General features: G+C 40.0%; 2 protein-coding genes across 2 annotated transcripts in view; both read left to right on the top strand.

Moving 5' to 3' along the window:
- tmem144b (transmembrane protein 144b) overlaps positions 1-1,752 on the top strand; it is an 11,630-nt gene extending 9,878 nt beyond the window's left edge. The window contains exons 11-12 of the mRNA XM_034305573.2: positions 565-618; positions 1,543-1,752. Of these exons, the coding sequence (XP_034161464.2) occupies positions 565-618; positions 1,543-1,626 (138 nt within the window). The 3' untranslated portion in view covers positions 1,627-1,752. The remainder of the gene's footprint in view (positions 1-564; positions 619-1,542) is intronic.
- A 270-nt stretch (positions 1,753-2,022) lies between these two features.
- Positions 2,023-6,583, top strand: gask1b (golgi associated kinase 1B). Its single transcript, XM_026910656.3, has 4 exons — positions 2,023-3,348; positions 4,408-4,613; positions 5,356-5,582; positions 6,150-6,583. The coding sequence occupies exons 1-4, from the start codon at positions 2,547-2,549 to the stop codon at positions 6,355-6,357; spliced, it is 1,443 nt and encodes a 480-aa protein (XP_026766457.3). The 5' UTR covers positions 2,023-2,546; the 3' UTR covers positions 6,358-6,583.
- The last annotated feature ends 5,917 nt before the right edge of the window (positions 6,584-12,500 follow it).

Here is a 12,500-nt window from a genome sequence, read left to right as displayed (position 1 = left end):
ATCAATTAATCCGATTCATTTGTACTGTGAACTGTCAGTTTCAATGAATCAATTCAACTGATTCAACTGTACTTTGAACTCAGTTCAGCTTAAACTAGGTTGCTTAAATCAATAGCACTAACACTGCGTAGACGCTACACAACATTCAGTTCAGATGGACTTGTGAACCAGTTTTATTGACTCATTAAACAAATCCGTTTAAAACAACAATTCGTTCGAATCAGACATCACGGAAACGCATCGTGACCTCTGGAGCATCATGTTTTCTCTCGCCCTGTGCGACACACACACCAATCATACACAATTTAACAAAACGTGTGCCACTTTTGCCAAAATCAAACCACAAAAGTGTGAACACATCTGCAGCAGAACGGATATAAGTTTAAAACTAAAAAATTAGTAATAATGAATCAGTTCAGCCTTCATTAACATCACACATAAGAGCACACACTCCCTCTCTTCATTCTTCTTCATAGCACATGTTCATCATTCAGTAAATGTTGTGTTGTTGTTGTTGTTGTTGTGTTGTTGTTGTTGTGTAAGTGTTGGTGGTTGTGTTTGCAGGGTTATGGTTTAGTGGCTGCTCTGTGGGGAAGTGTGGTCTTCAAGGAGGTCAAAGTAAGTGGCTCAGGACCTTAAAGGAGCAGAAGAACTGGAAATAAAATCATAGTACAATAGTTCATACTTTATATAATAATATTTAGGTTTGATAAGGAGTACCAAAAAAGTTTTTTAAAATACGTTAATTAATTAAAAATACATTCTCAGCCTTTATTGGTTTTATTTTATCTTTGTTTTATGTTAAAAATTCTTTAGTTTTTATTTTAGTTAAGTATTTTATTTGTTTATATTTTTGTGAATTTAATCATATTTATAAATAACATAGAATAGAAAATATTTCTTTACACTATCCTTGTGTATATTTTATTTATTTATTTTTTTTTTTTTACTTCTACAGCATTTTGAGATATAATGAGTTTGAAAATTGCTCTATGATTAAAGTTTATTTTAAAATTAAAACACACCTTTAGAATTAAATATACTGTAAATTTGATATAAATATCAGAATAAAATCATAAGAAGAAAAACAAACTTAAATAAGAGTGTGTGCGTGTGTGTGAGTGTGCGTGCATGCGTGCGTGTGTGCGTGTGAGAGTGTGCGTGCGTGTGTGTGCGTGTGTGTGTGCGTGTTTACACTGTTTGCTTTTTGAAGGATGTTCTCGCTCCTGACTGTGTGTGGTATGATGATGATGATGATGATGATGTTTACTTCAGTCTGGATCCTGTATTTATTTCCATTTCTGTTCCACTGAAGCTCTCAGGTTCTTTGTGGATTCTTGCGGGTTCTTTGCGAGTTCTTTGCGAGTTCTTTGTGGATTCTTGCGGGTTCTTTGCGAGTTCTTTGTGGGTTCTTTGCGAGTTCTTTGTGGGTTCTTGCGGGTTCTTTGTGGGTTCTTTGTGGGTTCTTTGTGGCTTCTTGCGCTGATGTTTTTCTTTCTTATGCATTTGCTTTAATTTCACTTCTTTCTTTTATTCTTTCAGGGGCTGGGGAACGGCCTGCTGTTTGCTCTGGCGTCCTGCATGGTTCTGACCGGTTCTCTCCTCACCGCCTTCTCCAACCTCTGAGACCTTCTGATTAATGTCGACTGTTTATGATGATGAGATCTCAGATTAATGATGTCTAATGGTGATGATTAATGATGATCTTGTGAAGAGTTATTTATTTGAATTAAATCCTTTTGTTCATTTGGAGATTTTTGTCTGGACATTGTGTGACAGTTCCACTTCCTGTCCTGATTAATGCACGCAGAAGGCTGCAGATTTGCCCTGTAGATGATTATAGCGCGATTTGGGATGAGAGCTTGTTAAAAATCTTTCCCTAATAAGGCAGAGTTATGAAGTAAGCCATGTTCTGCAGGGAGCGCGTTCTGCCAGCAGGTGGCGCTGTAATATCGAGGAGTTTGGGAACTGGGTAGTGTGGAGGATTTGTGTGTGATTTTTTTTTTTTTTTTTTTTTGTTCCTCTGCAGAGAGTCAGACACGGGGTGTGTTCCTCCAGGAGTTTGGGGTGGTGTTTGTTATTTTATTAGACTTGATGTCAGATCAGTACTCAGTAGTTTGGTTCAGTATTTCCTGCGCTGCTGTGCGCTTTGAGGACGCGGAGGTGCTCTTATCGGAAAAAGGAAAATAATTATGACTAATTGGACTGTGCGTGTTGTGTAAATGGATGTGAAATGCAGGGAGGTTGAGAATGAGTGTTTTATATCTCATCTTAGATAAAAAAAAAAAAAAAAAAACGCTGCTGAAATGATTTATTCAGCGACTGCGCGCGCGTCATTCATTTAGCGCAATTTTCGGATTTTGATGCGACATTTAAATCTTTCTCTTTTTTTTGGAGAAGTGAATATTTTTAATTATAAACAACACTCAGGAAATTAAGGAGGTTTACTCGTTCACCAGCTCTGGACTCGAGCTGTCCTGTTCCAGGCTTCAGAGCGCCGAAAATGAAACGCCAAGCAAGCATGCGGAGATAAGCTTCACATCCTGATGGAGAAACATCTGATCCGTCCTGGTAGGAGCGCACACACACTCATCCATCTGACCTGCGTGTCCTTTTGGAGGTTCTTAAGATCCTGCTGGAGATTCTCCAGGTCCAGGAGAGCTTTACTCCTCGCCTTCGCCTGCTTGCTCTACCTCTTCTGCTTGGAGTTGTGGATCAGCCGTGGAGATCATGACCGAAAACTGACCGAGGGCAGAAGATGGATTTTGGAAAGGATTCCGGGATCTCCTTCTCCAACACGCTCCAATGTAGTCTACATCACCCTCAAGTCCAAAAGACACAAACCTGCCGTCCTGAGAGCGACGCTGCGCCCCAAATCACGCAGGAAGAAGGTGAGGAACGTGGAGAACCAAAACCAAGACACAACCCACCATCATGGAGAAGAAACGCTGAGGCATGCTGAATCTAGAGACTCGTGGAGGCAGGTTCTCCATTCAATTTATAAACCAGGACAGCTCAACGACGATAATGTTGGAAGCTCCATCCGGATCTACAGCCAGAAATCTCCACCATGGTTCAGCCAAGCTGATATAGAAACCATGCGCTTCCTCTCCAAGTGCAAAATCAGCCGTGTGGAAGTTCTCGAACCGGAGAACGCTCCTCCCGCGCTCCTGTTTAAGAGTGTGAGTGGGTTTAATCAGAGCTCGGACCGTGCAGGAGAGTGTGATGGAAGATGTGGAGTCATTAAGAGACCTGAGGACATGAGCGAAGTGTTCGCTTTCCACCTGGACCGAGTTTTAGGGCTCAATCGCAGTTTAGTGGCCATCAGCAGGAGGTTCCACGCTCTGGGTACGTCGCAGATCATCTCCTCACTCACACACTAATGTACTTCTAATGTGCCTGTTAGGAATCAGTGCCATATTTTATAGTTTTCTGGCACAAATATTGACATTTAAAGATGAAGTTAGAAATTATTTGTGTTTTATTATTTATATCGTATCACACAGTGACGTCTCCTCGATCAGCTTTATGGGGTTTTTCAGTGTCTCAGACTTTAAAGATGTCCTTTGAGGTCTTGCAGTTTACATGATGCTAAACTGGAGGCTATAAGCATCCATTATTTGTTAGCTACATTAGCCTCACAGCTGAAGCCCTAGATTCAGGACTGTTTGTTACTTTTAGCACTCGGTCCTGTGTGACTGTAACGTTGTGCGTTTAATCTACGTAAAGAATAAAACACTCCGTATCGTGCTGTTGTAGGAAAATATTTCACAATGTGGCGGTGTGATGAAGTGGAGTTACTGTTACTGTCCCAAAGTTGATTATTTTCCTATAACAGCATGTCCCCAAGTGATTTATTCCTTTTACACCACAGCAATTTTTCAGCTATAACACTGTTTATTCATTAAAGAACAACTTTTTAACTGTTTATAGTTACACGTAATGTTCATTATAGCGGCTATAAACAGTTATAAACAGTCGTTCCCTCACCAGCCTCTCTTTTTTCTCTCTTGAAGTCAATAACACAAAAAATAAAAACGCAGCTTGTTCCGCATGTTACTGAGAAACCGCAAAGAAGCGTAAACTTTTCTGTCCTGAAGATGTGGGAAAACTTACAGTTACAGCTTTACCTCTGACTGTTACAAAGCGCTGACACTGGAGACTCCTTCCGTACATGTTACATAAATAAATGTCTCCTCACAAAATATCAACAATTGTTTTAATCTGTTTATTATTAGCAGAGCGTCAGCTGTACACGTCCCTGAGAATGAGCTGTTGCTATAGAAACGATAACGTACTGTATTAGAATGAGAGTATTAATAACAGCACTGTTCTATAATACATATTAGATTATCGTGATGAAGTAACATTCAGCAATATGTTTATCACTCCACCGTGTTGTTTCAGATGGTCAGCTGTGTCCGGTGACCCTGTACGACCCGTCTGTTGTTCCGGTACCCGAGTCGAGATCAGGTGCTCTGAGGTGGAGCTCGTATCAGACGTCGTTACAGTACAGGTGCTGGCAGCGCGGCGTCCCGAAACCCGAGTGGAGCTGCAGCAGCCTCCATCATCATGAGTGGAGCAAAGTGACGCTGTTCGACTTCCTGCTGCAGGTACGGACATTACTGCCTATGTCACGGTTTGGAGGGCGGAGCTTCTACCTAAGGGGGTGGAGTCACTTCTGGAGCTGATTGGACATTAAGTCTGTTTTGTTTTAAGAGGACTGGACAATACGTCAAAAATATCACATTACTTTGTAATAATATTCCCCACACATGATGATATTTATTATTATTATTATTATTATTATTATTATTATTATATACTTTTTTTTCTTTAGGAATAAGTTGAGAACAAATCTGTTTATGCTATCATATCTTTCAACAATTACAGAACAGTTCAACACTGATCAAAATAAAGTATTAATAATTAAAATGAAATAAAAAAAAATTGTCAGCCACCTGTTACAATGAGTAAAGTGTTAAAAATCTTACAACTCTTACAACTCTTAATCTTACAACTCTTAAGGGTTCTTAAGAACCCTTAATTATTAAGTGTGTCTTTAAAGAACCCTTAAATGACCAATAATGAGCTATAATTTGGAGTGTGTTCCACACACTCTTAGGGGGAAAAAAAGGGTTCTTTCAGGATTTATTGGATAATTAAGGGTTCTTAGGTTCCTAAAAAGGTTCTGTTTGGAATCCTTTATGTGAGAGGAACACACTGTTGCAGGGTTTTTCACAGAATCATTAAGGCTTCCACCAGAGGGACAAACAGGGTTCTGTGGATGAGATTAATGTTCTAAAAGCAGTGATACTCGCTCAGATACTGTATCTGGCACTTTCTCGGTTTCAGAATCACCAGCGGCTCGACAGGAACTGCTGTGGCTTCAGGCCACGCCCACAGGACAGCTGTGTCCAGCTCGGCTATCACAGAGAGTGCAGTAATGTGGACAACCTCAAGCTTTCACACATCGTCCATCGCAAGAACGACCCGAGACGTCTCGTCTACGTCAACAACAAAGCCTTCTTCGACCGGGACGAAGAAAACCTCGACTTTAAACTGCTCGAGGGAATCAAAGAGTGAGTTGTTTGACCTGAGCAGAGTGAAGAATGTCTGTCTGGTACCAAACTCAAGTGTATTAAACATTCAGCAAAGTCAAAAAGAGACATAAATGTGATAAAACACTGAAAAAGGAGCTGATCTCATTGGTCACGGTGTCCTAATGGGTGTGGCCTAGTATTCTAATGAGCACACTTGATTGACAGCTCTCTGTTTGAGATTGTGCCTGTGATGTAACTCAGCACACAGTTATAGAGATACACAGTAGCTGTGCTTGCTAGGTTAGCGGTAGCTCGCTAGGTTAGCTTTAGCTCGCTAGCTTGCTATGTTAACTTTCACTCATTCATTGAGTTACTCTGACTCAAAGAGACTGTTCAAGAATGAAATCGTAGTTTAGATAAAAGCCATGTGGGCGGGACGAGTGACATCAGCTTCGTGATTGGCAAGGGAGGAGTTTATGCAAACTTTACCTAAGATTAGCCCCGCCCACTTTACACTTAAAGAGGAGAAATGGTGACGTTTAAGTGTAATTCAGCAATAACTCAGACTTTGTACACTGTGTGTGTGTGTGTGTGTGTGTGTGTCAGACTCCCTGACGTAGCAGTGAGTGTCTTGCGCTCTCAGCGTCTCCGTCAGAACCTCCTGCAGTCTCTGTTTGTGGACGAACAGTTTTGGGAGAATCAGGGAGGACGCCGAGGCATCGAGAAGCTCATCGACGTCATTGAGAGACGAGTGAGAGTCTTACTGCGCTACATCAACGCTCACGGCATCAACGTCGTCGCCATGAACTCGTAAACAACCACAGGACACATTTTCAATGATTAATTTATTATTATTTTTTAATTAACGTTCAATAATCACAACACAGTTATGCACTCATGTTCCTGATCATTTCATGTCATCAAAACATTGATTACATCATCGTTATCATCGTTGTTCCACTGTAACAGTTTCATGTCCGTTTCCAAAGGAACGTTTTTGACCATAAATAAACGTCCACTGTCTCTTTACCCTGAAGGTATTCGACTATCTGAGATGTGATTTCTTCTTTAGCTTTGCTCTGGAGCTACGAGGGTTTGTATCTGTTTCGTGCTCTAAATATCAGTATCTGTATTTGGATTTAACCCCAAAGTGGGCGTGGCCTAAACCAGAAGAGCCCCCAGAAACACTGAAGAAATGTCAGCAGCGTCAGGATCGAGTCCACGATACACAGCTCTCGTCTCAGCTACACGCCCTGTGAACCTTTCTGGCAAGCTTTCTTAAAAAAAAAAAAAAGAGAGAGAGAGAAAAACAAACAATGTGCCTCCTGATTATATCCTGTGTCCCTTTCGAACCCATAATCTGTTCTTTCTGAATAGTTTATTAGTTTATTATAAGTATTTATTTGCAGTTTAGGAGTCGACGCTACAACACCACCATTATTCCTACAGGCATCATGTTGTTATAGTGTAGGTTTCTGAACAATTTCACAGCAATACACTTAAGTGTTGCATTAAACAGTTTATATAACATTAACCTTTTAATTTATAAAAAATAAATCAATCATTAAATAAAATATGATTTTTCTTCTTTCAGTATTAAATATATCAGCTGCTTCCAGTCAGTTTCTAATTACTAAAAAATAAATACATTTATTATTATTATTATTATTATTATTATTATTATTATTATTATTATTATTATTTAATGATATCCACAATGTCTCATAATCATATTGTAATACAATTTATCACAATATTGATATTTTGTTATATCACCCAGCCCTAATTCAGTTACATCCCTAGAAAAAAATGTCCTTTAAGCTGAACTGCTGCTTTACTTGTCTGTGAGTGAGTGTGTGTGTGTGTGTGTGTGAGTGTGTGTGTGTGTGTGTGTGTGTGTGTGTTGTCCATCAGCCGTCCTTCACACTGATTTACACACAGCTTTAACACAAACAGAGCGGCTGAAGGCTGCAGCACTGAAATAGACACTTTGCAAATATAACCTGCTGCTTTAGGACGTCAGCTGAAACCATCCATCAATCTGTGACGCTGTGAAGGAGAACGATGTCTGTTCTGCTAGCATGAAGCTTTGTGGAGGTCCAGAGACGTCAGGCACAAAATCGTAGACTTTAATCTTAGATTTCGGTCATGCAGGTCTGGCTACAGCATCTGATTCTCACACACACACACACACACACACACAAAATCGTAGACTTTAATCTTAGATTTCGGGCATGCAGGTCTGGCTACAGCATCTGATTCACACACACACACACACACTGTCTCCAGGTTAACACTCGCAGCAGGCACAGGAAGCAGTCTGAACTGAACTGAAACACATTTCTGCTCTCAGTGATATCGCTGGAACATTCAGCAGGACGACTGAACTGAACTGAACCCACGCTGTAATTACACACACTCCTGAGCTCTGTTATTCCCAAATAAACACCGGCTAAAATCCTCCAAGGCTCTCATTTAGTGTGTCGCAATATAAATATTCCAGGCATGACAGTTAACCTTTAAGTCACAGGTTACTTTCTTTTTATATGTTTTGAAAAACTATAACAGATTTAGATAGATAGACAGATACATAGACAGATAAAAAGATAGATGTACTTTATTTATCTCCAAGGGGAAATTTTGGGAATTATAGGACTGTCTTTTCCAAGCAGGACGAGTGACGCTCCAAAATTTGAAGGATCTGAGAAAATGTTAATCTTTAAGAACAGTTAGTAGGGATTATTTTGAAATTAATATTATCTGGAATATCTTATAATTATATATAGATGTGTGTGTGTGTGTGTGTATATATACACCTAATGCTTTATGTTAGATATTAAATTAATATTCATACATCTTTATGCATGTCTATAATACAGGAAATAAAATACACACACAAAAAAAAAAACAGTTCTGTACATCCAAGACACTTTTTTTTTTTCTTTCAAAAAATGATCTCCTGCTGTTCTTCTATTTTTAGTCGTGCTTGTTCCCAGCGGATGAGTGTCAGCTCTCCTAATCTAACACTCGCATGTGGGGTTAACCTCTGACCCCGAGCTTCACACAACGACTCACTAAACACACCACTCACCACCAGCTAGACAGAACACACACACACACACACTGGGCTCAAGCTGCATTCTTGTGGAGCAGAGAGAGAGAGAGAGAGGGAGAGGGAATAACTAGCCTATGTCTATATGTCTTTAAACTGTGTTGCCAGATTAATAGTTATTAAACCTCTAAATTTATTTCTCTGTGAATGATTCTGTGATCGAGGTGCCGCTTGGGTTCCACTGATATTATATTTACAGATATCTAAGTTTCAGACAGATAGATAGATAGATAGATAGATAGATAGATAAAACATTAGGTAACACTTTCCGTGAAGACCATATTCATAATGCATTCGTATGGCATTATACACATTGATATAAATATTCATAAAAATTTATACACTTTATGAATAACTCCACTTTATCTTCAAACTTAATCATTACAACACTTCAAAAGCTTCAGAAAGTGTATTATTTTTGCATTATTGTGTGAACTGGTTTAATATCTCATGCTTGAAACATCCTTTTCCACGAGTCATCTGGTATAGATTATGAAAAAACGTACGTTTTAGATAACATTCGTTCTCAACCCTGTTACTTGAACACCTGTTCACCCCATGAAATATTTCAACAGGAAATTGCATCATCCAAATTTCCTGAAGATAATGAGAAGAAGAAAAGCAAGTTCTGTGTGTGTGTGTGTGTGTGTGTGTGAGAGAGAGAGAGAGAGAGAGAGAGAGAGAAGGGGAAATGGAGGGAGAGAGTTAAGCTTCTCATATTGAACTGTCAGAGATGACAGCTGTGCAAATCCCCAAATATTTCTGAGAATCTGTATCTCACACACACACACACACACACACACACACACACACACACACACACACACAGTCTGTCTCAAAAATATTCACAAATTCTCACATACACACACAAACACATACACACACATATACACAGACCTGGCTGTAAGCCTGAGGCCTTGAGTGCTGTTTTCACATGCAGATTGTCTTTTCCTCTACAGGAAAACCCCATGAGAAACACACACACTCACACACTCACACACACACACACACACACACTCACACACACACACACACACACACACTGGTCTCTAACACTAGTCCTCTTCAGGCTCTAACACGCCACACACAGGAGAAAGATTTTAATCGCAAAATCGTCATCTTGTGGTCGTCACTGTTTTCATTCCTTCCATTTTTACTCATAAAGCAGCTTCACACAGCTTCCTTGGTGTGTGTGTGTGTGTGTGTGTGTGTGTGTGTGAGAGAGAGAGAGAGAGAGAGGTGTTTTGTTTATAAGTCTTTGTGTGTTGTGGCAAGGAATGCATGCCCATTTCTAATCTGAAGATCTACACCTCTAAGCAAGCACACACACACACACACACACACACACACACACACACACACACTGTGAGGTTGAACTCACACACTAAGTGTAGATAATACAGGAAAAAGTATTATTTGATAAATAGAATTTTCAGTGGGACAGGAGAATGTTGGGGTGTTTGCAATTTGCATATTTAGAAATATTCATAATTTTTTGCACTCTTTATGAGATGAAGATGTAGAGAAATTCATCTGCCATTTTAATTTAAAGAATTAAACAGAAGGATGTCACAGAGATGTCAGAGCCACTTTCTTCCTCAGCATCAGACTCAGGTAAGGGGCGTGGCCTAAATTGTGAAGGCGGAGCTTGTATAATTAGAAAACGGGTTGCCAGGATAGTAGTTATTAAACCTGTAAAGTGGAAATGTATTCATGTAAATGTACAGTACACAAAGAGATGGTTAACAGATCAAAACCTATTTGTGATATGATGATATTTATATTCTGAGGAGATGCAGTATCCCGGATGAGCCAGAGGACTCTGGGAATTAACTCCCAAAATATATTCGTTTATTTTTTATTTTATTTCGTTTTACTGGGTGTAAATGTCAACATTTCATCATCCTTCTGCTGAAATAATTTTACACACACATCACACTCCAGAACGGCGGTAAAGCCGGGACGGAAACATCATACGACATGATGAGAGGTTCAACCTACTGCAACCGAGTTCATCTGGGGTCGTGAGAGAGAGAGAGAGAGAGAGAGAGAGAGAGAGAGAGAGAGTGTGTGTGTGTGTGTGTGTGTGTGTGTGTGTGAGAATGAGAGTGTGGGCGTGGACGGAAGGAAAAACAGGATCATAGTTAGCCATGAAGTGAAATGATTATGCTGAGAAGCTGCATTTCATAAAGACTCCTCTGTTAGAGAGAGAGAGAGAGAGAGAGAGAGAAAGAAATTGATGGAGGGAGACTGAAATGGAGTGGGAGAAACAAATAAATGGAAAGATGGAATGAGAAGCAGAAATGGACAGAGAAACTGAGAAACTTAAGAAACAGAATAAAGCGAGAGATGTTAATAAGCGGGGAGGCAGAAATGGAGGGAGGGCGAGAGAGAGAGAGAGAGAGAGAGAGAAAGAAAGAAAGTGAGAGTGAGATGGCGAGAGAGATAAAGAAAGAGTGAAAGAGAGAGAGGGAGCGAGAGAGATAAAGAGAGCGAGGAGAAAGGATAGAGAGATGAGATGAAAGTCTTCAAAGCCGTTTTTTCAACCATTTCTCTTCCTCTCCCTCCATTCATCCAAACATTTCTCTCTTCATCTTTCTATCTCTCCCTCACTTTCTCTCTACCTGTATTTCTCTCTTTATCTATTTCTCTCCCTCTGTTTTTGTCTCAGAGAAGTGTGTGAGAAACAGAAAAGATAAATTGAGGGAAAGTGATGGGAGAGAAAAATACAACAGGGTTAGGTGGAGCAAGGACAAGAGAGGGCGGGGCAATGAGAGAGAGGGCGGGGCAAGGTGAGAGAGGGCGGGGCAAGGTGAGAGAGGGCGGGGCAAGGTGAGAGAGGGCGGGGCAATGAGAGAGAGGGCGAGGCAAGGTGAGAGAGGGCGAGGCAAGGTGAGAGAGGGCGGGGCAAGGTGAGAGAGGGCGGGGCAAGATAAGGCAGGTTAGGGTGGGACAGGAACAATGCAGATATAAAGTGATGTGATGATATTTTACAAGTGTGAACATGTCACACACTCATCACACACACACACACACACACACACACACACACATTAACACAATTTGAAAAAACGAAAGAGAGAATTTACATTTGAATTTGAATTTCTAGCACTATTTTAATTTTAACTTTAATCATAATTAATATTCAAATGTATTCATGAAAAATGAATATTAATACATGTGTATATACAGATTATTAAAGAGTGTAAAATGAATATTAATGAATGTAAAATGAATAATAATAAGTGTATAATGACTACTAATGAGTGTACAATGCCATAGAGTAAAAATAAACCTGAAACATTAAAGCTGATGAGAAACGTCTCATGAAATTTTCAAATCGATCTGAACTAAACTTTCAGCTTTTCACTTTTCACCTATTAGCTCCGCCTTCGAACTTTAGGCTCCGCCCCTACCTGAGTCTGTTGGTGGTGGTGTGGGGAGACACCGAACTGTGTGCTGAGACAGTTATTTAGGACAGTGATTCTGGACTAACCTGCTGAATCAGCCATTGTTAGAGGTCACTGGGGTCAAACTCGGGTCCTGAAAGGTCACAGCATTGCAGAAGTTTAATTTTAGCTCTTCAGAGGTTCGTGTGATGAGTGAAATCAGGTGTTAAGCGAAGATAAATCTCTCTTCTCTATAGACAAACCATCACATTAGACTTGAACTGTGGGTTCACTTGCCATGATCAAAAACAATCCCAAGCCTTTGCTTTTACATGTCTGCTAAGGTTCTTAAAGGAAATGATGTCGTAGTTACAGGAAGACAAACAAGAGGAACATGTGGGCAAAGTTCAGACAGGAAGGACGAAGAACAGCCGAGGAAAAAACACACCATTCCTT

The sequence above is a fragment of the Pangasianodon hypophthalmus genome, chromosome 7, assembly GCF_027358585.1.
Source record: "Pangasianodon hypophthalmus isolate fPanHyp1 chromosome 7, fPanHyp1.pri, whole genome shotgun sequence".
NCBI classification, from domain to species: Eukaryota; Metazoa; Chordata; class Actinopteri; order Siluriformes; family Pangasiidae; genus Pangasianodon; species Pangasianodon hypophthalmus.
This window is presented reverse-complemented; position numbering and strand designations above follow the sequence as displayed.

Excerpts from the sequence above, each read along its gene's own strand:
- gask1b (XM_026910656.3), top strand. The coding sequence starts at position 2,547 with ATGGAGAAACATCTGATCCGTCCTGGTAGGAGCGCACACACACTCATC. Across the intron at positions 3,349-4,407 it reads CAGGAGGTTCCACGCTCTGG|ATGGTCAGCTGTGTCCGGTG; the intron begins GTACGTCGCAGA and ends GTGTTGTTTCAG. Across the intron at positions 4,614-5,355 it reads TGTTCGACTTCCTGCTGCAG|AATCACCAGCGGCTCGACAG; the intron begins GTACGGACATTA and ends TCTCGGTTTCAG.